The sequence below is a fragment of the Helianthus annuus genome, chromosome 13, assembly GCF_002127325.2.
Source record: "Helianthus annuus cultivar XRQ/B chromosome 13, HanXRQr2.0-SUNRISE, whole genome shotgun sequence".
NCBI lineage: Eukaryota > Viridiplantae > Streptophyta > Magnoliopsida > Asterales > Asteraceae > Helianthus > Helianthus annuus.
The window spans coordinates 112,517,950-112,544,853 of NC_035445.2; the positions used below are offsets into that span (position 1 = coordinate 112,517,950).

At 37.4% G+C, this 26,904-nt stretch overlaps 2 protein-coding genes across 2 annotated transcripts; both read right to left on the reverse strand.

Annotated features, from left to right (window-relative positions):
• Window positions 1–3,547: 3,547 nt before the first annotated feature.
• LOC118485831 lies at window positions 3,548–20,616 on the reverse strand. Its single transcript, XM_035982315.1, has 4 exons — window positions 20,064–20,616; window positions 4,570–4,621; window positions 3,949–4,192; window positions 3,548–3,838 (listed from the first exon to the last, which is right to left on the reverse strand). The coding sequence occupies exons 1-4, from the start codon at window positions 20,614–20,616 to the stop codon at window positions 3,548–3,550; spliced, it is 1,140 nt and encodes a 379-aa protein (XP_035838208.1).
• Window positions 20,617–20,677: 61 nt separating this feature from the next.
• LOC110901489 lies at window positions 20,678–21,202 on the reverse strand. Its single transcript, XM_022148316.1, has one exon. It carries the CDS (start codon window positions 21,200–21,202, stop codon window positions 20,678–20,680), a length of 525 nt encoding a protein of 174 aa, XP_022004008.1.
• Between the last annotated feature and the right edge of the window lie 5,702 nt (window positions 21,203–26,904).

Genomic DNA, 26,904 nt, shown 5'->3' on the forward strand with positions numbered 1-26,904 from the left:
CGGCATTTTGTCGTATCTTTAAAACGACGAATCCAATTACATTAAGTTGCATTTTTGAAATGTTGTTAACATGTGAAAACGTTAGTATGCAAAGTTTTTGTAAAGTCACATTTTAGCATTTAAATGTGTATTTTATTAATAAAATCCTGATATATAAGACGGGCATTACAATTTGAAATTCAAAATTTGCTTAATCAAATGTCCAAAGCTCAAGAAATCAGCATTAATTACTAATTTAATTTGAAACAAATAGTCATCAAGAATTTTTTTATTTATTGTTTAACTTAACTTTAAATTTTATCATGAAAATAATGTTGGTGGAACTCTTATGTAATTGGATGTCAACAATGTAAAAGTGAGTAGTGGATATTTTTCCGATCAGTGGATACCAACCAGTTTTGGAAACACTGATGTTTGGTCAATCAGTGGTCAATAGGGAGATTGAAGAAACAGAGGTTGTATTTCAGCAGTGGAATATTTTGAACAATCAAATGCTTGAACCAATTTCAAGAATACTATACCCAAACAATCAAGATGAGGTGCTTAATATTCATCCAAGTGTATAGGAATTTTTTTAGTATAAAAATGAAATAACTGTTCAATTAATAGCACAGATCAAAACACTGAAGTGATAGGATAAATTTTGTTACATATAAGGACTGTTAAAATAAACAAAGATAGAATAAACACTGCTAACATAAACAAAGATAGAACAACTAATGTTGATGGGGAACCACTGTTGTTGAAGAGTGTTTCACATTTAGTTGATCAGTGCTTGTCTGAACTTTGGATCAGTGTTTTTTCATAATTGAATAGTGGATGATGTTTACCAAACTTTATGTAGAACCATCATTATATCCAACACTTGTTAGGCAGATAATTGAATAGTGATTTGCCATATTGACTTGTTATAACCACTGTCATTGTAGGAAACTTAGCTGGGTTGTGCCTATTGTAGGAAAGTTCAGTTTACCTGCAAAAACTGATGAATTTAGAATAAATAACGAAAACTATTGCTAAGCCAAACAGCTGATGGAAAACTTTTTAAGCACTCCGTTTAATTGCTAAAAATTGACATGACGGGAGATCTGCAAAGGATTACAAATGAATCAATGCACCAATAAACAGTAAATCAAAACGTTAGAAATACCAAAATATAAATTACACCAATTTAAGTTACCTTGCTGATGTCCTAAACTTTTGTACTGGTATCACTTATCAAGACACTTGGTATAACCTTTCACATTACCATCTCCTCAACAACCGTCCGGCAGAGGTTGCTTCTAATCAACAAACTCTATAAACCAACAAAAAAGCTTTAGAAAGACAAAGTACAAAACATATCAAAATAAATCTACTCATAATCACATGATAAAACAAAGCAAAACATACCAGAGTTACCGATTAAGAGTAGCTTGTACAAAAGCGTTCATCGAGTATGATAAGAAACCCTAGGAGATCTGTTGCTTCTTCTGAGGATAGAAAAGGTGTAATCATGTTCAGTATGAGAAAATAGATAAAACAAAATAAAATTTCTGAATAAAAAAATAGATCTTACATGATTATTCTCTTCTTCAACCACTCGACGGTTCATGATTTAGGGTTTCAAACGCCGATGTATCCAATAGAAGTAACCTCTGTCGTACATTGTTTAGGAGATGAATATGAGAAAAACAAGAAGAAGAAAGATAAACATCAGAGAGGATAAACATCAATCGGAATAGAGCAGAGCAGAGAGAGAAAGAAAGTATTAGCCCTAAATGAGTAAATGAGGAATGATATAAATAGAGGAGGGCAGTGGTACTGTTGGGCGGGAAAAGAGAACTGAGGATGCCCTAATTAAGTGACACGTGGCCCAAATAACTTTCATTTTTATATATAATAGATGTGTTGTGTGTGTTAAAACATGTATTAACACTTAATCGATTGTATAAATTCATAGTTCATATGTGAATCTACCTAGCTGAATATACATTATTGATTCACATGTGAAACATTGTTTTAACAACCCATTAAAAAAACTTGAATGAATGTATATCCGTGCTTACTTAAAAAGAGAAAACGCTAGTTTTAGTGGTGTAATTTGTTTGATTTAGTTATTAAACATTTCTATGAAATTTTATTTTGAAAAGGAACATTACTTTTTGAACGATAAATGAGATGATGAGTAGGCCTGTAAACGAATCGAATGTTCATGAACTGTTCGTCAATTTGTTTGGTGGGAAGTTCGTTTATATTCGTTTATTTAATAAATGAACGAACACAAACAAAAAATTTTGTTCATTTAATTAATTAAATGAACGAACATGAACACACCTTGTGTTCGTTCATTAATGTTCGTGAACCGTTCGTTTAAATTTTAGTAAATACACAAATAGTTATATTTAAATGAATATTAGCTTTTCTAACTACTTATATAAATATAACTATTTAGTAATTAAATTTTCTAGTGAAAAAAATGAAGTTTTAAACTTTTTCTTAGATCGTAACTGATCACTTATTAATATTTATATAAAAACCTACTTAATTTCAGCATCTATAAACGTAAATTTAGACGTGGTTTCGGATAAACTGTAATATATTAGACTTGTTTTTTTTGTGTTCACTAATGTTAAATTGTGTTTGTTTATATTTGTTCAATCACGTTCATTTGTGTTCGTTTATGTTTCTTCAATCATGTTAATTTATATTTGTTTATGTTCGTTTATGTTCGGTTCGTTTACAAGCCTAGTCATAGATGAAAGAGAAAGGTTACTATAAATCTCACTTAATTATAGTCGTTTGGTTATAGTTAATTTTTTTATGATTCCTCAAATTAAATACCGGATATATATGTATTATTCATGATTTGTGGTTAATTATGTTGTATTGTACAGGGCCCGATTTTTTGAGAAAACTACTTGAAGAGTATAAGTCGAACCCTGCTATTATGCTTACAATAGAAGAAGAAACTATGATACAATCCCTAATTTTAAAATGCTCTGTTGGTGAGAATTATGTTGGTCGCAACTAATGACTTTGAGCCTTAGATGGCGGCCAAACCCAAGATGAGCGATGGCCCTAAGGGGTGTGTGTTTCTAGGGTTATTTATTTTCTTGTGAGCCAAATCAGGTTAGCATTATATATATATATATACATTATCAAGTTAGGTTTTCATATAAGAGTATTATTGTATTTGAGTTTTACTTAATATCGTGTGTTCATTTTCGATATTTGGACTTGAAATCAAAGTCTTGACAGAAACAACTTGAATTTACACAAAAAGCAAGAAGAAAAAAAAACAAGAAAACTGAGTGTTGTTAAAACAAAGAACAATAAACAAAATGACAACATTGTTGACTAATAAAACCCGACAATTGTAACCCATTTATTTAGAATAGAGTTAATTTTTTTTTTGAACGGTAACATTCTATGATTATAAAACAGGGCCAGCATATGCTTATATGCTGTAAAACCCAAAGATTACAAACATAAAACATAAAAAAAACAAAGCTAAACAAATAACGTACAGTTTATCCCTGTTCCCCCATTTTGTTCTCCTACCGTACTATTTTATTGTATCTCTTATATTGAAGTTCACCCATCTATCCCATACTAAATCCTTGAAATTTGATCTACATTTCATCCATAAAAACATGTCTGCCTTGACATCTTCAACGACGTTATTTCCGGATCTTGAGATTCCTTTAAACTCCTTTTCATTCTTTGACTTCCATAGATGCCATATAGTTGCTTGAAATACCAATTTCACAACCTTCTTCCAGTCCGTTGATCCACTCAATCCATCCACATATGCCATTATCTTTACACAAGAGCTAATATCCACATACAACGGCAACTTCAACCAAGCAAGAATGCTCCACCATACTGACTTTGACAATGTACAGCCGCTGATTAGATGCTCTACCGACTCTCCGACGTCCCGCACCTTGTGCATAACTCATTTACCAGCTCAATCCCTCTCTTTCTCAATTCTTGTTTTACCGCAATCCTTCCTAAAGCCGCTCTCCAGGTGAAGTAGTTAACTTTAGCCGAAGCCCAAGAATTCCAATGAGGCCACTGTACATCTTGTTCACTATCCACTAGTTTTGCAATATGTTCCTTAACCGCCGCCACCGTGAAGTCCTCCCATTTATCGGTGTAACACCCCAACCCCGCTAGGGCTGACGTGTCACTCTTACTGATATGAAAACTAAAAACCAATCCATAGCATTAAATAAAAGATCCTAACTACATTTATTACATTACTGAAATAAAGAATCTTGGCCAACAACTTCCCAACGCTCCTCATTGAAATCCTAGATCATTCTATATTACCTGTAAAACAAATAGGAAAAACACAAAAAGAAAAATACGGCTGAGCCAAATGGCTCAGTAGCGAAGAAATCAACAGTACAAGTAAAGTCATATCAACGGAAAGAAAAACATAACATAACTAAGACTGAACTGAAACGATTACTGACACGAGTACTGAAAACCGATGCAGACAAAAGACTGATACAAAAATTGATACACGAACCGATCTGAAACTTTAACGAAAACAAATAGGGAAACAAAAGTCAGCCGTACCAATAACTGCCACCGAACCAAACACAAAACTGTTGTAGAGATTGATACATCGCTGACCATAATGACTAGAACAATTTAGCTTCTATTAAAAAAACTTATTTTAAAACATCGTTTAATTAATCTAGTATTCATATAAAGGGATTTTCTGACCTATCAAATGAAACGTTTGAGCAAATTAAATACTAATAATTATCTAATATTTTGAACAACATTAAATAATACTATTATTGTCAAAACAAGATACTTGGCAAAACTATTTTCTTATGATAAATGTCTGAATTTAATCAATAAAATAATTTATCAAATTTAATAGCGGATCATCGTTAGACAAAAATAACTGATTTTCTAACTTTGAAAACTTACGTTTAACAAATAGAATAATTTAAATAACTTGGATCTCAAACCAAGTACTTATGACAATTTGTAAACCGGCGCGGGAAAGCAATACGTAAACGAAAACAAATACGTAAACCGAAACATTTAAAATACCATTTAAAAAAAAATCCCCTAACCTTTAAAAGAAAAAAAAACTATTGAAATTATCATCTTTAAATAATGTTCGGATTAAGATTAATATCTATTAACTAATCATACTTCATAAGTGATGATATAAGAAAAATAGTTAATTTTATAGCTTTGGAGATTTATAGTCAATAACCAAAATAACTGATAACCTAAGTTTAAAAGTAGAATAATTTAATTCTTACGAAACTTATTAAACCGATCGAGAGAATTGACATGAAACAAAGACAGATTCAATGACAAGTATAGAACAAGATTGAATAAAACACTGAATACAGGTACCGACAGATACAAACTATACGTATAACACGAAATCGAAATCCAAACTGAGACTGATACTGAGACGAAACTGAAACAGACACTGAGTCAAAACAGACATAACTAATACAAAACACAATCGGATACTGAACATAATTAGAAGCATGGTTAACTCGATATCAGAAACATGACCAAATGCGTACAAAACATATCAGAACAGATACTTAACATATTCACATACAGAAACATATACTAACTTACACGACAGATGTATATATCAACAAGGTAAATCGTGTAACGCAGAAGCACCCAAAGCCAAAAACAGAAACAGATTGATACACAGCTAGCTAGTCCATGCACCTATGAGATGGTGAGTGTGGAGTGCACCCATTATTCCATCTCTAGACAAATAAACTCAAACTCAGAGCTAAGATCGATCTATACGCCTTTTGTGGCCAAGGTGCTACACAAGCACGAGCTAGAGACACCGTGAACTTTTATTACGCACTGTTACGATAAGTGCCATGCCGTTGACGCCCAAACGACAAGCCAGACATGCTTGGGTGACAGAGTACAAATACTAAGGCCTTGTAAATAATTTACAGCCTACAGAAAATAATACTAATAGGAACATGCGACCACGAGTACAAGTTTGAGGTATGGCATGCTACAACTATAACATTTGTGCTCGAAATCATTATGAACAGTTCAATTATCAATAAAACAATGTTATTTGATCCCAATGTTTTTTTGGTTGTGTTTTACATTTTTCATGTTTTGACTTTTGTTCGAGTTCAAACTCTTCATCGCTTTCTGGAGAATTATACGCAAACTGGTGCGTAAACGTACTCAGTTTAAAGCGACAAATACTCCGAAACATCAACATATACTCAACATACCTTAAATAACCTTTACATAACTTAGAAATAAGTTTTGAAGGCTTTGGTATAGCAAAAACAAGTTAATTCGCTTACAGGGACTAAACTTGACAAACTGCGAAAGTATGCCAATTTGAACTGTAACAAACATTCCGAAACATGTCCATAAGTTAAACATACCATAAATATCCTTTACATAGCTTAGAAATAGGCTTTGAGGGGTTTGGTATGCTAAAATAAGCTTTTGGATCATTCAGGGACTAAAAGTGCCAAAAAGTGCACAAGTTTGCACTTTCGCGCATAACTTACGTTCTGAATACATCCGGACATCCAAAAGTTTATGTAAGCATCCTTATATTATGCCTTAGTGTTTGGCATGGGAAAAATCCATTTCGTCGCGCAATTTGGATCATTTTTCGCGCTTATGCGCATTCTGTCATAATTAACCGAACATCACGATCGTACGGCCAAACGAACCAACATCCGACATATTTTTGAGCATGTTTCATGTCCACATTATTTAGGCATCATTTTAGGGCCTTAAAGTTGGCTTTACGGGCCTTAGAAGTGTCGGAAATGGCTTAAATACGCAACAGGGACTAAAACTGTAATTGCTGAAAATTTGTGCGAATCAGACAAGGCCAGGCGGCCCGCCTGAGCCTTGGGTGAATCCTGACACGGGCCGCATCAGACAAACAGACCAGATTCAATGTTTTGATCCACTTGCATTGGCCTTTCGATCACCCAAAGGGCAACGACACGTGTCAAATTCCTATGGTGGGGGCAAAATAAGGTACCACAACTTTGCGACAAGTGTACGGCTTGGATCGTGGCAAGATATTCAAGAAACGATCCTAACGGTCTTACTTTTCCTATAAATACCCCCCCCTGGTTAAAAACCCACAAAATCTGATCTAAAGCTCTAAGTTGAGGCCTTTGCTTCATACCTGAGCTCCTGGATCGAGATTAGCTTTCGGGGACCCTTCGTAAGTGTTCTTTCGTTCTTTTATTCGCTTTCCGAGTCCGAAAGTCAACGTTTTGTTTGACTTTCTGCGTGACCAGCCTGTGGTCAACACGAAGTTCATTGGAACTTCATAACGTGAGCGTGATCACGATGGTTATAGTCCGTAGTGACTATACCTACTGATTACCACGTTATCTAGGCTCAGTGACGAGTCGTAGTTTCGACCAAAATGCGCATTCTTGCGTATTTTGTAACCAAACTATTCGTGAGCATCAAAGCTGTTTTTTTGATGCCAAACCTGTTTTCTAAACTTAGTTAAGCATGTTCTAACATGCTTAGCTCGTCACTTTTAGTATAGTGCTTATATAGGGTCGTAAGGTAAGCGATCTAAACCATCGCTTATACTTTCGAACCCGACCCATTTGGTCGATCATTAGGATCCGACCAAACACATAAGGTGACCATAGCTGTAACCTTCCGGGGTTATACCTTGTGGTCACGATGTTAGGCGTTCCAAACGCGTTCTACGCGAACGACGCGTTAAGGTAGCATAAGCTACCTAAACGGGTCGTAATGGGTCGCAAGCACTTAGGTTAGGTTTCATTTTAGTATGTAGGCTTTGTTAAACCATATTTCACGAGTCTCCATACTCGTTTGGTTTACGAACCCGCATGCTATCCAATCCTTCCGATTTTGGTCCGGTATATTAATATAGCTACCTATTAGGTGCTGTTTGATATCCGTGATCTCTAGCTTTATTTGGGTGTTATACAAGAACTTCAAAGCAATCTCAGGTGAGTACATAGAACCCCATCTTTCAAATGCTTTCAAGGAGTCTATGTGAGTACATAGACCCCTCTTTTACTGTTTTCCAAACATTTTAGGGTGAAACACATGTGCCTACTTGTTACTTTCATGCTTTCCATGTTTTCACATCATATACCTGCTATGTTTGTTAGTACATTATAGTACATGATTTCATTACATTTCATGCTATGGATGCCCATTGTGTGCATACTTAGTACATTGCATTACATTACATTTCATGCTATGTATGCCCATTGTGTGCGTACTTAGTACATTGCTTTACATTACATTTCACGCTATGTATGCCCATTGTGTGCGTACTTAGTACATTGTTTCACATTGCATTTCATGCTATTTATGCCCATTGTGTGCATACTTAGTACAATTGTTTACATCACATGCCTTCATTTTGGTATAACATTTGGTTTGTTTAACATGGAACAATACATTCATTAACATTAGCTACGCCATTCGTTAGTAGGTAGTGGTACCATAGGAATTGACAACTCCCGTTCCTGAAATCCTGGGTTTGTTTGGATTGGAAGGAATGACCGAATTCGATATACATAACTTAGATAAACCTTTAATTTGTTTAAGGGTTTATCGCCACAGTCTCAAGGCTTGAATATATGCATTTTCACAATACCGCATAAATGTTTGTATCAGTATAGCATGCATTTGTTCCACAAAACATAACTTTGATTTAAACCATGTTTTATTTCAATACCTTGTTTTGTGCATTTTACATATGGTTTAGTTGATACATCTCACTTACCATACAAGATATATTTTGGGTACACATTACATGATCTACATTAAGCATAAACATTTTGACATTGATATACATACTTGGTGGTTTACATTGAACATAGACATTTCGATATGGTTTACACAATAACACTTGACAATTGGTTTATACATGAACAATTTACATGGTGGTTGGTTTGGGTAAATGGTTTAAGTAACGTGGCGTATGTAATATGGTACAAACATGGTGGATACGCCGCTGGTACTTCCTATATATAAATGCTTGTATAATATTACATATCTTAGCGTTATCTAAATCATTTCAGTTTAGACATATTACGTTTTACACAAATAATATATCCTTCACAAGACATTATTTTTACAAACAACTTATCTTATACAAACTCATTTTACTAGGTTATTCATTTAACCTTACACTTCATTTATACATATCATCTGATCTTATCGTTTTTCATACGATTTACAAAACAAAACAAATTACAAGGTTCATGACTGACTGTTATTAAACATTTTCTTTAAACTCAAGTCATGAATCCCATTTTCACAAAACCTATGTATCTCACAGGCATTTTTATGCTGACGTACTTACTTTCACATGTGTTTTCAGGAGCTATCGTGTAGGATGACAATGGTGACACTAGGGCGGACCTGTGCCTTAGAGACTAAAAATGAAGATAGACTAGTTTAATTATGTCACGAACTCTTTGTTTTCCTGTTTAAGACAATGTATTACGCTTGTTTAATAAATAAAATGTAACTTTAATTTCCATGGTTATGAAACAATTAAATTCTGTCCCAACACTGCCCGACGTTTCCGCCGCGGTTGCATGTTATACGCGGCCGGCGTGTGACAGAAGAGTTGGTATCAGAGCCAATGGTTATAGGGAATTAGGTTATTAGTAATGCTTTGACCTAGACTATAACTTTCTAGGACCCTAACACAAGTTATCTTGTGTTTAGATTTTAAAACATGCTCTTCACCTATCCTTAGGTGATAACCACAACGGGAACTTCGATTCCGAATCCGCTTCGAAAAATAATCATCTGTTCTAGGATGATTGATTACTAGGTTTTGAACCCTCTGTTATAAGGTTTTGAACCCCTTTGGATTTTCACAAATCTCGTCAAGGTTTTCGGGTTTTAATAGTGTGAACACGTGCGAACTGGAACAGTGAATGCCTGTACCCTGAGTTTTCTGTCTAAGGCTAGAGTGTTCGTACAAATCCACATAATCGGACCAGTCACTCTTACCTGGGAACTCTTGGGGTGAGTGTTCACTTATAGGCGAACATGTCTTCGCGATACATTATTTTTGACCCGTTTACTTTGATTAGACATTGTGTGTCGCTTGTTTGCTTAGCGATGCATAACCACCATCTTTGTTTTTGTTGATTTTTCTTCATCTCATTCTCTTCATCCAATCATCTCACTCGTTTCCTTTCATGTTTTCCTCTTTTAGAATGCCTCCTCGACGCGAACACCAAATAGCAACTGCCGAGCTGGCAGAAATTATTGCGCAGCAGATGGCTGCTCAATTCCCAAATCTCTTTGCTCAATGGAACCAAGCCAACAACAACAACAATGGTACATGCAATTTCAAGAATTTTAACTCAGCTAAACCACTCAAGTTTAGTGGTTCTGAGGGAGCAACTGGGCTTCTTCAGTGGTTCGAGAGCATTGAGAATACTTTTCGCCACATCAGTGTCCGGATAATCGCAAGGTCGAGTTTTCTTCGAGCGTGTTTCAAAAGAGGGCTCTTACATGGTGGAATGGGGTAATGAGAGACTGTGGTGCGGAAGTTGCTCTAGCAAAGACATGGGCTGAACTGAGAGCTCTTATGATGAGGGAGTTTTGTCCTCGTCATGAACAACGAGCGTTGGAGAAGGAGTTTGATGATTTGAAACAAGATAGTGGCGAGCACAGGGCATATACTGATAGGTTTGAGGAGTTGAGTCTGCTTTGCCCGACTATGGTTGCCCCACTCGACAAGGCTATCGAAGGGTACATCGACGGCATGCCTGACTCGGTACAAGACATTATTACTGGTAGCAACCCTACCACACTCCGTCAGGCAATCGAGTTATCAGCGACACTGACTGAGTCGCAGATTCGGAAGAATAAATTACACAGTAAGGGTGACAAGGATAAGAAGCAGGCAGCTGACCAAGAAGATAGCAAGAAAGGTCAAAACAAGAAGGGAAAGGATTCTGGTTCCTCAAGGGGGTCAAGGAAGCGTAAGGCTTCCCAAAATTTTGCTGTCACTGCCCAAGCTAACCAAGCAGCTCCCAACCACCCTGCACAGCCTCCAACCAAGAAGCCACCATCAGCCGCAACATCAGTGCCGTTTCTGTACTAACTGTGGGAAGTCAGGTCATCTTGCCGATGTTTGTCGGTTTGCTCAAAATCGCGCAGTTTAAAACCCGGCTCAACAAGTAGCTCAGCCTCCTGCTCAGCAACAGGGTCAAGCTGCATGACCACAATACCCACCAGGTGCTTGTTATAACTGTGGGGATCTGACCCATTACAGAAACCGGTGCCCAAGACTAGCCAACCAGAACCAGAATGCAAACCAGAATCAGGCTCAGGCTCGAGGGCGAGTCTTCAACATGAATGCTCAAGAGGCACAAGCAGACAATGAAGTGGTGAACGGTACGTTCTTTATTAATAATCAGCCTGCATCTGTTCTTTTTGATTCGGATGCCGACAAGAGTTTTGTGTCATTGTCTTTTGAGCCAATGCTTCGCGTGTCTAGAACAAAACTAGGTAAACCTTTGACAGTAGAGGTTGCCAGTGGTGAACCCATTGTTCTTAATTCTGTTCTACGCAACTGCCAGTTGAACCTTAACGACCATATTTTTCCTATTGACCTCACGCCAATGCAACTTGGAAGCTTCGACGTTATAGTGGGTATGGATTGGTTATCTAAGCATCGCGCAGAGATAGTTTGTTCTGAGAAGATTGTTCGTGCGCCGCTGTCGACAGGCGAGATCCTACAGGTTCGTGGTGAGAAGCCTTCCGGTGGTCTCAAACTCATGTCTTGTTTTAAAGCACGGAAGTATCTACGGAAGAACTATGTGGCTTTCTTAGCACATGTTACAGCAGATAAAGGCAAGGGTAAGTCTATTTCAGATATTCCTGTCGTTCGAGATTATTCTGAAGTTTTTCCTGAAGAGTTACCTGGTCTACCTCCAGCACGCCAAGTCGAGTTCCGTATTGATCTCGTACCTGGTGCAAATCCCATTGCCAGAGCTCCGTATCGCCTTGCACCGTCTGAGATGCAAGAGTTATCTAAGCAACTTCAGGAACTCTCCGACAAAGGTTTCATCCGTCCTAGCTTTTCACCTTGGGGTGCTCCCGTTCTCATTGTAAAGAAGAAGGATGGATCTTTCAGGATGTGCATCGATTATCGTGAGCTTAACAAGCTTACCATCAAGAATCGATATCCCCTACCTCGCATTGATGATCTCTTTGATCAATTGCAAGGCGCTTCTTATTTTTCAAAGATTGATCTGCGATATGGATATCATCAACTCCGTGTGCATGAAGAAGATATTCCCAAGACAGCGTTCCGTACTCGCTATGGGCATTATGAGTTCACAGTCATGCCATTCGGTTTGACTAATGCTCCTGCTGTTTTCATGGACTTGATGAATAGGGTCTGCAAGCCTTATTTGGATAAGTTCATCATCGTTTTCATTGATGACATCTTGATTTATTCTAAGACGCGAGCTGATCATGAGCAACATCTTCGTCTTACTTTGGAACTCCTAAAGAAAGAGCAACTTTTCGCCAAATTCTCGAAGTGTGAATTCTGGCTTAAAGAAGTTCAATTCTTAGGACACATTGTCAACGAACAAGGTATTCATGTAGATCCTTCCAAGATCAGTGCGATTAAGGATTGGGATACGCCTACTACTACTACTGAAGTTCGTTCTTTTCTTGGTCTAGCGGGTTATTATCGCCGCTTCATAGAAAATTTCTCGAAGATTGCAGTTCCTCTAACTGCTCTAACTCAGAAGAACAAACCCTTTGATTGGGGATTCAAACAAGAGGAAGCGTTTCTGAATTTGAAACAAAAACTTTGCGACGCGCCTGTTCTAACTTTGCCTGAGGGCAATGATGATTTCGTCGTTTATTGCGATGCATCTAAATTGGGTCTTGGCTGCGTCCTGATGCAAAGAAACAAAGTCATAGCTTACGCATCAAGGCAGTTGAAGGTACATGAGAAAAACTACACCACTCATGATCTTGAGTTGGGTGCAGTTGTCTTCGCTCTTAAGATTTGGAGACACTACTTGTACGATACAAAATGTGTGGTTTTCACGGACCACAAAAGTCTTCAACATATCTTCAATTAGAAGGAACTCAACATGAGGCAACGACGTTGGGTTGAACTTCTAAATGACTATGACTGCGAAATTCGCTACCATCCTGGTAAGGCGAATGTCGTGGCCGATGCTTTGAGTCGCAAGGAACGTACTAAGCTTCATTGTGTTCGTGTCCAATCTGTTATTCAAGCTCAATCCGATATCCAAGCCCGTATTTCTCAGGCTCAACAATCTTGTGTTTCGCAAGGTTTGATGGATAAGGAATTTCCTTATCACATAACTCCTGCTCTGGAACTGAAGGACAATGGATCGTATTACTTCATGGACCGTTTGTGGGTACCAAGCCAAGATAATCTTCGTACCTTGCTTATGGATGAAGCCCATAAGTCTCGTTATTCTATTCATCCTGGCTCAGATAAGATGTATAAGGATCTTCGTATTCAGTATTGGTGGCCTGGTATGAAGAAAGACATTGCCTTATATGTATCCAAATGCCTTACTTGTCTTAAGGTTAAGGCTGAACATCAGCGTCCTTCCGGATTATTGGAGCAACCAGAGATCCCAGTTTGGAAATGGGAAAACATTACTATGGATCTCATTACTAAACTCCCGCGCACAAAGAAAGGTCACGATGCCATATGGGTAGTTGTAGATCGTCTTACTAAATCAGCGCATTTCTTGCCAATCCGTGAGGATTTTTCGGCTGACAAACTTGCTCAAATCTACGTGGATGAAATTGTAGCTCGACATGGTGTTCCTTTGAACATCATTTCTGACAGGGATGCTCGTTTCACTTCTCATTTTTGGAGGATCATGCAACCTGCCATGGGTTCCCAACTTAATCTGAGCACGGCTTATCATCCACAAACTGATGGTCAATCTGAAAGAACAATCCAGACACTGGAGGATATGCTTAGAGCTTGTGTGATCGATTTTGGTGGTAGTTGGGATTCACATCTTCCATTGATTGAATTCTCCTACAACAACAGTTATCACTCCAGCATCAACATGGCTCCTTTCGAGGCTCTCTATGGTCGAAAATGTCGTTCACCAGTCTGCTGGAATGAGATCGGCGAGGCCCAACTTACTGGACCTGCCCTCATTTTAGAGACAACAGATAAGGTTAAGAAAGTTCGTGATAACCTTCAGACAGCTAGAAGCCGTCAAAAGAGTTACGCGGACCTAAAACGCAAGCCCTTGGATTTTCAAGTCGGTGATCGTGTATTACTTAAGGTCTCGCCTTGGAAAGGTGTGATCAGATTCGGAAAGAAAGGAAAACTTGCACCTAGATACGTTGGACCATTCAAGATCGTCGAAAGAATCGGTAAGGTAGCCTACAGACTTGAGTTACCTCCTTAACTTGGAAATGTTCATCCAACCTTTCACGTGGCCAATCTCAAGAGGTGTTTAGCTGATGAGAACCTCCACATACCGCTTGACGAAATTCGTGTTGACAAAACACTGAAATTTGTTGAGAAACCGGTAGAAATCATGGAACGTGAAGTCAAGTGGCTTAAACGCAAGCACATTCCTTTGGTCAAGGTTTGCTGGGAATATAAACGTGGACTCGAGTTTACTTGGGAACGTGAAGATCAAATGAAGGCAAAATATCCGCATCTTTTTCCACGAGTTTCCTCTAAATAAATTTCGGGACGAAATTTCCACAAGTAGGGGAGACTGTAACACTTGTGCTCGAAATCATTATGAATAGTTCAATTATCAATAAAACAATGTTATTTGATCCCAATGTTTGTTTGATTGTGTTTTACATTTTTCATGTTTTGACTTTTGTTCGAGTTCAAACTCTTCATCGCTTTCTAGAGAATTATACGCAAACTGGTGCGTAAACGTACTCAGTTTAAAGTGACAAATACTCCGAAACATCAACATATACTCAACATACCTTAAATAACCTTTACATAACTTAGAAATAAGTTCTGAAGGCTTTGGTATAGCAAAAACAAGTTAATTCGCTTACAGGGACTAAACTTGACAAACTACGAAAGTATGCCAATTTGAACGGTAACAAACATTCCGGAACATGTCCATAAGTTAAACATACCATAAATATCCTTTACATAGCTTAGAAATAGGCTTTGAGGGGTTTGGTATGCTAAAATAAACTTTTGGATCATTCAGGGACTAAAAGTGCCAAAAAGTGCACAAGTTTGCACTTTCGCGCATAACTTACGTTCTGAATACATCCGGACATCCAAAAATTTATGTAAGCATCCTTATATTATGCCTTAGTGTTTGGCATGGGAAAAATCCATTTCGTCGCGCAATTTGGATCATTTTTCGCGCTTATGCGCATTCCGTCATAATTAACCGAACATCGCGATCGTACGGCCAAACGAACCAACATCCGACATATTTTTGAGCATGTTTCATGTCCACAATGTTTAGGCTTCATTTTAGGGCCTTAAAGATGGCTTTACGGGCCTTAGAAGTGTCGGAAATGGCTTAAATACGCAACAGGGACTAAAACTGTAATTGCTGAAAGTTTGTGCGGATCAGACAAGGCCAGGCGGCCCGCCTGAGCCTTGTGTGAATCCTGACGCGGGCCGCATTAGACAAACAGACCAGATTCAATGTTTTGATCCACTTGCATTGGCCTTTCGATCACCTAAAGGGCAACGACACGTGTCAAATTCCTATGGTGGGGGCAAAATAAGGTACCACAACTTTGCGACAAGTGTACGGCTTGGATCGTGGCACGGTATTCAAGAAACGATCCTAACGGTCTTACTTTTCCTATAAATACCCCCCCTTTTGGTTAAAAAACCACAAAATCTGATCTAAAGCTCTAAGTTGAGGCCTTTGCTTCATACCTTAGCTCCTGGATCGAGATTAGCTTTCGGGGACCCTTCGGAAGTGTTCTTTCGTTCTTTTATTCGCTTTTCGAGTCCGAAAGTCAACGTTTTGTTTGACTTTCTGCGTGACCAGCCTGTGGTCAACACGAAGTTCATTGGAACTTCATAACGTGAGCGTGATCACGATGGTTATAGTCCGTAGTGACTATACCTACTGATTACCACGTTATCTAGGCTCAGTGACGAGTCGTAGTTTCGGCCAAAATGCGCATTCTTGCGTATTTTGTAACCAAACTACTCGTGAGCATCAAAGCCGTTTGTTTTGATGCCAAACCTGTTTTCTAAACTTAGTTAAGCATGTTCTAACATGCTTAGCTCGTCACTTTTAGTATAGTGCTTATATAGGGTCGTAAGGTAAGCGATCTAAACCATCACTTATACTTTCGAACCCGACCCATTTGGTCGATCATTAGGATCCGACCAAACACATTAGGTGACCATAGCTGTAACCTTCCGGGGTTATACCTTGTGGTCACGATGTTAGGCGTTCCAAACGCGTTCTACGCGAACGACGCGTTAAGGTAGCATAAGCTACCTAAACGGGTCGTAATGTGTCGCAAGCACTTAGGTTAGGTTTTATTTTAGTATGTAGGCTTTGTTAAACCATATTTCACGAGTCTCCATACTCGTTTGGTTTACGAACCCGCATGCTATCCGATCCTTCCGATTTTGGTCCGGTATATTAATATAGCTACCTATTAGGTGCCGTTTGATATCCGTGATCTCTAGCTTTATTTGGGTGTTATACAAGAACTTCAAAGCAATCTCAGGTGAGTACATAGAACCCCATCTTTCAAATGCTTTAAGGAGTCTATGTGAGTACATAGACCCCTCTTTTACTGTTTTCCAAACATTTTGGGGTGAAACACATGTGCCTACTTGTTACTTTCATGCTTTCCATGTTTTCACATCATATACCTGCTATGTTCATTAGTACATTATAGTACATGATTTCATTACATTTCATGCTATGGATGCCCATTGTGTGCGTACTTAGTACATTGCTTTACATTACATTTCATGCTATGTATGCCCATTATGTGCGTACTTAGTACATTGCTTTACATTACATTTCATGCTATGTATGCCCATTGTGTGCGTACTTAGTACATTGTTTCACATTGCATTTCATGCTATTTATGCCCATTGTGTGCATACTTAGTACAATTGTTTACATCACATGCCTTCATTTTGGTATAACATTTGGTTTGTTTAACATGGAACAATACATTCATTAACATTAGCTACGCCATTCGTTAGTAGGTAGTGGTACCATAGGAATTGACAACTACCGTTCCTGAAATCCTGGGTTTGTTTGGATTGGAAGGAATGACCGAATTCGATATACATAACTTAGATAAACCTTTAATTTGTTTAAGGGTTTATCGCCACAGTCTCAAGGCTTGAATGTATGCATTTTCACAATACCGCATAAATGTTTGTATCAGTATAGCATGCATTTGTTCCACAAAACATAACTCTGATTTAAACCATGTTTTACTGCAATACCTTGTTTTGTGCATTTTACATATGGTTTAGTTGATACATCTCACTTACCATACAAGATATATTTTGGGTACACATTACATGATCTACATTAAACATAAACATTTTGACATTGATATACATACTTGGTGGTTTACATTGAACATAGACATTTCGATATGGTTTACACAATAACACTTGACAATTGGTTTATACATGAACAATTTACATGGTGGTTGGTTTGGGTAAATGGTTTAAGTAACGTGGCGTATGTAATATGGTACAAACATGGTGGATACGCCGCTGGTACTTCCTATATATAAATGCTTGTATAATATTACATATCTTAGCGTTATCTAAATCATTTAAGTTTAGACATATTACGTTTTACACAAATAATATATCCTTCACAAGACATTATTTTTACAAACAACTTATCTTATACAAACTCATTTTACTAGGTTATTCATTTAACCTTACACTTCATTTATACATATCATCTGATCTTATCGTTTTTCATACGATTTACAAAACAAAACAAATTACATGGTTCATGACTGACTGTTATTAAACATTTTCTTTAAACTCAAGTCATGAATCCCATTTTCACAAAACCTATGTATCTCACAGGCATTTTTATGCTGACGTACCTACTTTCACATGTGTTTTCAGGAGCTATCGTGTAGGATGACAATGGTGACACTAGGGCGGACCTGTGCCTTAGAGACTAAAAATGAAGATAGACTAGTTTAATTATGTCACGAACTCTTTGGTTTCCTGTTTAAGACAATGTATTACGCTTGTTTAATAAATAAAATGTAACTTTAATTTCCATGGTTATGAAACAATTAAATTCTGTCCCAACACTCCCCGGCGTTTCCGCCGCGGTTGCATGTTATACGCGGCTGGGGTGTGACAACAACACTAATAACGAGCAGGAAAAATACAATACTAACACCGATGACGTATCACATATCGAATGAAAACAGGTATCGAGTCACTAAAAAAAATCAGACTTTACGACAAAGACAAAAATCCGTACTACAAAGTAACAGATATGATAAAGACACTATGATAAGAAGACCAAAGAATCCGTACCTTAATAGGGCAAAGCGAAAATTCGTAAATCAACTGATCCTCAAAATTTGTGCAAACCTAAACCCTGCATTCACGAGATCAGTTTATATCTATGTTATTTAAAGGTTCGTTCTAGTAATTTTTCTCCGGCGACCTTGAACTTACCCATAATAATTTATAAAACGTACTAATACATAATTATAAAAGCAAAATTATTATAAACCTTTTATTAAATAACTATATTTAAAGAATTACTTAGGTACTGTAGAATAACTCTAGCATACATATTCATGCACACTAATGCAAATAGACCACGCATTGATTAATACATTAAACACACATTCTCACGCAACACACACGTCGTATACATGCACACATTATCTATTCACACACACACACATAACAAACACATATACATACGCGCATACGCATAGCCTGTTCAACTCCTACACATAATACGCACACGTTAACACACATATCAACACACGCACACACTAATCGTCGTACACACACACCGGTTTCACTCTCAAAGTGTTGTTGGATGTTACTCGGATCCCACCCTCACGCTAAGTCGCCAGAAATGGATTAATGGTAATAGACTTCGTACTATTATAAACACAATTAAAACCAAAAAAAGAAAGAAAGAAACGGTAGGGGTTGCATTCTTTACCTCAACTGATCGGAACAAATATATTAGTTTCGCGGAGAAGATTAGCATGGTCAGCTACATAAACTAATGGATGGCAGAGGTGAAAATATGATAGGTTTGTAACAGGGGCAGGGGGTGGTACAAGGAGAACGACGACGGGAACCGTGATTGTAGTTTGAACCAGCAACAACGAACTTCCGGTAGTTGCGGTGGCTACGGTGGTTGTATGACGGCTGAACTGAGTCCGAGTTGTGCGGTGTTGGTCACGGTGGCGAATGGCGTCCAGCAGGGAGGTCGTACGGTGCGACACAATCCCCCGGCGAAACACATGGTTTCGCTCCGAGCGGAATGGAGGTAATATTAGAATGTGATGTACAATGGAGCTTGGTGGTCGAAGGGTTTTCTCTTTTTTTTAAACATCGCTAATCGTATAATCTTCTTCCAAAAGCTTCGAATAATCAGTTTTAAGGAAATAAAAATATTACAGCTATCAAAATTTGAAGAGAATCAATAGGGATGAATGAGATATGCGGCAATTGAAATTAAAATTCATATTATTATTGGTATATTTTAGTTGATTCCTTTTTTAATTCTTGACGGTTCAAAAAGAAAGTCATATGGAATTTAATACAATATTTTCTTTTCAAAATTTACACTAGGATACTATGTAATTAACAAAATAACCGATTTAGATTAATCTAAAATTTAAAAGACCCTAAACAATAAGAACTTCATAAAAAAAATGTTATTACTAGCATACAATATTGCTAAACATATTTAACAAACAGAAATGTTTGGACAAAGGTGATAATCACTTAAACTCGTTTTAAAAAAGGATACCCGACAAAATTGATTGATATTTATTATTTTTGGTTTTGAACTTACAGGTATTACAATCGGTCCGCCATCCCCATCGGTCTTCCCCTGAACCGAGACCTACTTTATTTAAATCGCTTAACATTCCAGACCATTGTCCCCATTCTACATCGCTGTTCGGGGGTCTTGTCCATTCGATATTCCATTGAGTTTCGTTATGTACTTTAACCGCAAAATCCGCTATACATGCTCGCTTCCTCCTCGCAATTCTAAACAAATCCGGGTATCGCTCCTTGAACGGCATTCCACCTACCCAGTTATCCAACCAGAACTTTACCTTCATTCCGTCTCCCAACTTCGCCTCCCGCCTTTCTTTCAGATTTATTCGTTTTCTTTCTAGTTCCTTGTATGATGTAACAATATCTTTCCATATTCCTGGCACTCCATTGTAAACTGAAATAAGCTTGTGACTTCTCTTATTTTCATGAATTGCTCTCACTACTTTGGCCCATAAGGCTTCCGGATTCTCCTTGTACTTCCATCCCCACTTTGTTAATAAAGCTAAGTTGGCACTTCTTAGTTCACCGATTCCAAAACCTCCATATTTTCTTGGTTTCACCATTTTATTCCATGCTATCCAACAGATCCTGTTAATACTGTCTTTTCTACCCCATACGAAGTCTCTATGAATCGCTTCCAATGATTGTATAACCTTCTTTGGTGCATAGTACATCGATAAATAATAATTCGGCAAGGCTCCCATCACCGATTTTTGCTAGAGTCAATCTTCCGGCAAAAGATAGACATTTAGCTTTCCATGCTGAAAGTTTATTATTGAACTTATCCCCCACCGGTTTCCAGAATTTCACTCTTTTCATGTTTGCACCTATTGTCAATCCAAGAAAGCCGAACGGTAATTTTCCTTCTTTACAACCTAGATTCTTAGCCATAAGTTCAACTTCCTCCTCCTCCACCCCAACCCCGTATAGGCTTGATTTGTTTAGGTTCACTTTTAGCCCGGAACACAAGTAAAAGCATCTCAAAATCCTATTAAGGTTTAGAATATTTGCTTTGGACCATACATCCATGAATATAACATCGTCCGCATAACAAAGATGTGATATACATGGGCCTTCATTAGGCAGTTTTACTCCTTCGAAGGCTCCTCTTTCTCTAGCCCTAGTCATGATTACATCCAAAGCTTCCATGGCTAAAATAAATAAAAATGGTGACAGTGGATCACCCTGTCTTAATCCTCTTTGTAACTTAAACTCGGATGTAGGGGAACCATTTACCAATACCGACGTCCAACTTGACTTTAAGCTTGCACCTACCCATTTCCTCCAAAGTACCGGGAATTTCATCGCTTTTAATGTAACAACCCTCACAATTCCATGTATCCGTACAATTAATTAATAATTAATTTATGCTTAATGACTGTGCTTGATTACAACTATGATTAAACTGCTTTCTGTTTTCTGATACATACATACCCATGCACCACATTTTAAACTGTCACTCTATTTATTACACACGAACATTAGTGACAAACTTGATGCACAAAAGCACAGTTAGCACAGTGAGCGGTAACCATAAAGACATGCTAACAATGCCAGCACCTAGACAGACAATGTTTTGAGGCCAGTATGAGCAAGAGATAGAATACTACACTAGTAGGGAGTGTAGGGAAGTGAGGACCATAAAACTGCGTCACTAGGTGATAGTTACAGTGCTCGGAAGTGCCTAAAACATACTTTAAGTGCAAAATTCTGCACCAAATAACAAAACTCAGCATTTAACAATGCTAGTAAAGTGCAAAAACTTGACAAAATAGTCCTAGATACTTTCCAAAGTGTTAGGAATTAAATGTGTCACTAAAAATAATATAAAAGACACTTTGTAGACTAATTTAGCACTTTAACGGATCAACACCCAACCGAACAACCGGACTTTAGCTTGAACATAAAAATATTGCCAAACACATTGTTTTTACTTTCCTGAGCTAGTTAGGGTCCCCGAACACCCTAACACACTTTATATTAAATAACACACCTTAACATACAAATTTAACCTTTAAATCCTAACTAGATTCTAACTAAACTTGTAACCAAGAATTGGAACCCAACCCCATACCCCCCCTCCCTCTTCGACAGTTATGTGGGGTAGGACACCCCCACACTTCTTTTAATTATTTTATTTGCAAATGTTGGATGATTAGAAACATGTTACATGTTGGTTAAAGCATGAATTTGGATTATAAATAAATACTTAGGGTCTTGAACTTCATTTCATCAAACACACACCAACAAGCTCGCCTTCTTCTCTCCTCCCTTGTGTTCGGCCGCCACCACCACACCACCATACCACCACTTTCAAGTCTTTTTCATACAAACCATACATACCCAAAGGTGCAAGAGGTCCAACAACTAAGCTTGGTGCACTCGGAAGCTCAAGGACCGCTCTAGTTTTCTTTTATCCATCACTTTTTCGCTTTGAAACTCCCCTAGCCTTGTGCTAGTAGTAAGTGCCTTAAATCTTCATCTTGTTCTTATTTTTGGTGGTTAATAGTTGAAAGAATGATAAAATATTAAGAAACTCTAAAGAACTTAAACAAGTCTTGAAACATAAAGGATGAAGAATGGATAAAGAAATGAAGTAGTGTTATAATGATGATGAAATCATGTTGTTCTTGTGTTGTTATGATTATTGAATGTTATTTGTTAGTAAAAATGAGATGATTCATCACATGGACTTGCTAGATCATGTTCAAAGGCATGAACTAGCAAGATGTGAAGGTTAAAAATGTTGTGGATGATGGACATCCACACATGAACTTTGAACTTGAACAAATAAGTGATTTCTTGGAAAATAAAGTTATAAACTTGTAGATCTAAAAATCTATGAGTGGTTTTTCGAAAGAACCAAGTGAAAGGAATAAGTTTTGTTAAAACTCGGATCTTCTACGAACTAAACACATTTTTAGTAAGTAAACAAGTGTATAAACACTTGTGTAACAAGAAATTTCACAAAGAAATATTTTTGGAAATCATGACTAGAAGTTGTAAATGTTCAAATCCTTTAAAAATAAAGCTTTTAAGAAACTAATCACACTTTTAAAGGTAACAAGACTTACTAATTATGCTAGTAAGTTACTACTTGCGTTTATAAATTTTTCAAGTTCATAAGTTTATTGTTTATGCTTATTTTGTCAAGATTGGTAATTAGAGATTGTATATTGTTGGTTGATGATCTTTTGAATGATTTTACAAAAGAAAATGATATGCTAAAAAGCATGGACACCTCCATTTACAAAGGAAACTCTCGTGAAATTTTTCTAGAATTTCAACACTTAGAAATATTTTTCTAACAAAGTGTTTACAAATATATTTTTAACTTGGTTTTCAAAATAAACTTCGCCATGATTTTTATTTCAAGAATTACCAAGTACCGGAGGTGGATTTTCGTAAATAAAATTTGATAAATATATATTTAGAATATATATATTTTATACTAAAACGCTTGTGTGATTGTTTGTTTATTATGTGAACTAGATATATTATTTTTAGGGTAAAAATAATATAACCTGAAAATACCATAAAATTACGACTCCAAAATAATACCAACACTCTCACAAAATAAATATTTAAGTTACACAAGTATTGTTGCTTTACGACACGCTAAAACGTAACTTATGAATATTTCGGAAAATACTCTTATACGTATATTTTGATAAAGTATTATTTTGGAAAAATGTATGAGGTAAAATATAATATTTTTGGGAAAAATATATATATTTTGGAATTAAAATGTTTTAGACAAGTGATTAAAATATATGTTCTAAGTGAGACTTAAAATATATTTTTTCGGAATTATAACGTGTACATGTATAAATACCCCCATCCTTGGGAAGGAAGTATACTTATAAAATAATTTAGAAGTGTGAATACGAAATAGTTGCCTAACTATTTTTCCTAAAACATTAAACCCTAAGCCAAGGCACGGCCCATCCGTCTAATAGGCATTAGTACGTGTAGGTCGTCGCGTAGCAGATTGAGTTGGATTGACGACTATTTCAGGAGACGCACATCTGTGAATTCATGTTCCCCCTTTTCTCTTTACTGTTTTCAGTTTTATACTTCGGGGGTGAAATACATGCGATATTATTACAAACATTTATTTACACGGTATGGTTAGCGTAGGGAGGGTTTATACTACTAGATCATGTGAGGGGTTGGTACAACACTTGAGGCCATTAATCCTCGTTGTTAGGACCGAGGGACACAAGAGTGATAGATCTATTTGGGTGTAGGGAGCCCACACCCGTGAGGCCGGGGCGGCCCATAGAGGTGACTATGTCTTCCAGCCGAAGCCCGGTAACAAATTTGCTAGGTTTGAGTTTCCCTGCACATTCTCACACATACCAGTGACTTTGCAACCCATTGGTGATCTCTTTTTCCATATTGCTACATACCATGGACTTTTATACATACTTTAAAGGTTTATACATACTCACTTTTACATGAACTCGCTCAACTTTTGTTGATTTTTCAAACTACATGTATTTCAGGAAATTAGTGGATCTGGCAAGGTATGCATCACGTCAAGTTGCGTAAGGAATAATGATGTCATCCGGGTTTAGGAAGTGTGACCCTTGCCTGGACGGGTTACAAGTCTTAAACAGTATTTCTAGTCAAGTCTTTTGTTATGTCATTTGAACATGTTTTCCATTATGTCATGGTTGTATTAAGTTTATGTGCCGACTTTTAAACAATGTTGTCGTGGTAACTTTTAAAACTTGATGAATGGACGAACATCATGTGTTTTATTTTCATATAGCATGGTTATGATAATTGCTATGGTATTAAGAAGTCACACCAAATAAACCCACGCTTCCGCAAAAGCCAGGGTGTGACATTTAAGTTCGCCAAGAGAAACTTCCAATTTATTGAATCATATGCCTTCTCAAAATCCACTTTAAACACAAACATTTTTTGTTTTTTTTTCTTTTTCGCCCAAGAGATAATTTCACTCGTTATGATAGGACCATCAAAAATCGACCTTCTTCCACAAACACCGTTTGTACCGGGGCCACAACGGATGGGATAATCTTTTTTATTCTTGTTGCTAGGACCTTAGCTATTACTTTGTATATGACTCCAATCAACGAAATAGGACGAAAATCACTTACTGATTTTGGGTCTCGTGTCTTTGGTATTAGCGCAATAAATGACGGGTTGCAACCTCTTCCAATTTGAGCCTTCTTATGGAACTCCTTCAGAACTCCCACAAAGTGTTTTTCCAGTTGAGCCCATAATCTCTTTATAAACTTGAATGAAAACCCATCGGGCCCAGGAGCCCTGTCGCTGCCACAAGCCCACACTGCTTCCTTTATTTCCTCTATAGAGAACTCTTCAATCAACTTTTTTGCCTGGTCATTCATTAACTGTCTAAATTCCAAAACTGCCTTCTTTATCGCCTTTGGTTCCGTTTCCATGCTCCCGTTTACCCATAAAGTGTTTATCCTATTTTTTGCTTTCCTGCAATTTATGACTCCATGGAAAAACTTTGAGTTTTCATCTCCTAGTTTTGCCCACTTCAATTTCGCTTTCTGTTTCAGGTCTTTTATCCTCCTTTTTCATACTTTTTTAGTTTCCACTTACCTTGAATTCTTTTCTCCTTTTCATTTGTTGCGAGTCTTCTAGTTTCCGCTGCCCTCTCAATATCTTCTACTTCTTTCATCGTCTCTTGCAGCTCCTTTTCTTCACTTGACTTAGATTCTTTCCTCCACTGTTTTATGTCAACTTTTAATTTTTTAAGAATATCCGCCAAGTTCCTCATGGTCCTGTCACCAGTTTCATATCCCTCCAAAGCTTTGCGAACAACTTCCTCGATTCCTTTTATTTCAAGCCAACTATTATAGAATCTGAATGGTATCGGCCCAAAGTCCGGAGTGGAACATATTAGAGATAGAGGGCTATGATCCGATAGGTATCTTGATATTGCTTTGAATTTTGCCGTTGGCCATTTGTTCATAAATTCATCACAGACGAGGATCCTATCAGTTTTACTTAGGCTAGATCCATCATCCGGCATGTATGTGAACTTATATCCCCCCATTTGGTATTCCATCATTCCTGTCTCCACAATAAAAGTATTGAAAATCCCCGCACTATGGCTATCAAATCTTGATATCATCCTATCCGCTTCTTCTCTAACTTCGTCGAAGTCCCCCGCCATTACCCACATACCCTCTTTTTCGACCTTGATTCTTTTCAATTCTTCCCATAACATCCGTCTGCGTATTGTCTCACATGGAGCATACACATTTACTATGTTTAACACTATTTCAGTTCCAGCAATACGACCTGTCACTACCAGGAATGACTCATTCTTAATGACACTTATCTTCGAGAATGCCCCCAGGTCCCAGGCCGATACTAACCCTCCCGATCTTCCCCTGGCATCTACAGCCACCCATTCCATATCCACTTGTCCCCAAAACCTCCCAACTGTTACTTCATCTATGTCGGAGACCTGAGTTTCTTGTATACAAAGAAAGGACGCTTTTTGTTCTTTTACTAACCTACTAATCCACAATGGTTTTTCTGTTCCCCCAATTCCTCTGATATTTACTGTCAACAGATTCATGATTCAACGTTCAGCTCCAATTCCTCTTGTACTATCCTTCTAAGTTCAGGCCGAAACTTAGAAACCCTTACCCCTATCTTTTTCCCCGTCTCTAGCGTTGCATCTGTTTCCTCCGTCGTATCAAACGTGGGTTCTTCGTTCAGATCCAAAGTTCTGTCAATCGGATCAGTCAGCTCGTCTGGTAACACCTGCTCATTGATTCCACTCCCATTATTCATTCGAGTCCTCTTGTGTGTCGCTGCATAACATCTGGTGAACGCAC

Bases quoted from the DNA above. Each gene is read 5' to 3' on its own strand.
- LOC118485831 (XM_035982315.1), bottom strand. From the start codon at position 20,616: ATGGTGAAACCAAGAAAATATGGAGGTTTTGGAATCGGTGAACTAAGA. The intron at 4,622-20,063 runs GTAAGTTCAAAA...CATTATGGTCAG, and splicing joins GCGGACCGATTGTAATACCT to CGATGTATCAATCTCTACAA. The intron at 3,839-3,948 runs GTAAATGAGTTA...GCTTGGTTGAAG, and splicing joins GAAAGAGAGGGATTGAGCTG to TTGCCGTTGTATGTGGATAT.
- LOC110901489 (XM_022148316.1), bottom strand. From the start codon at position 21,202: ATGGAAGCTTTGGATGTAATCATGACTAGGGCTAGAGAAAGAGGAGCC.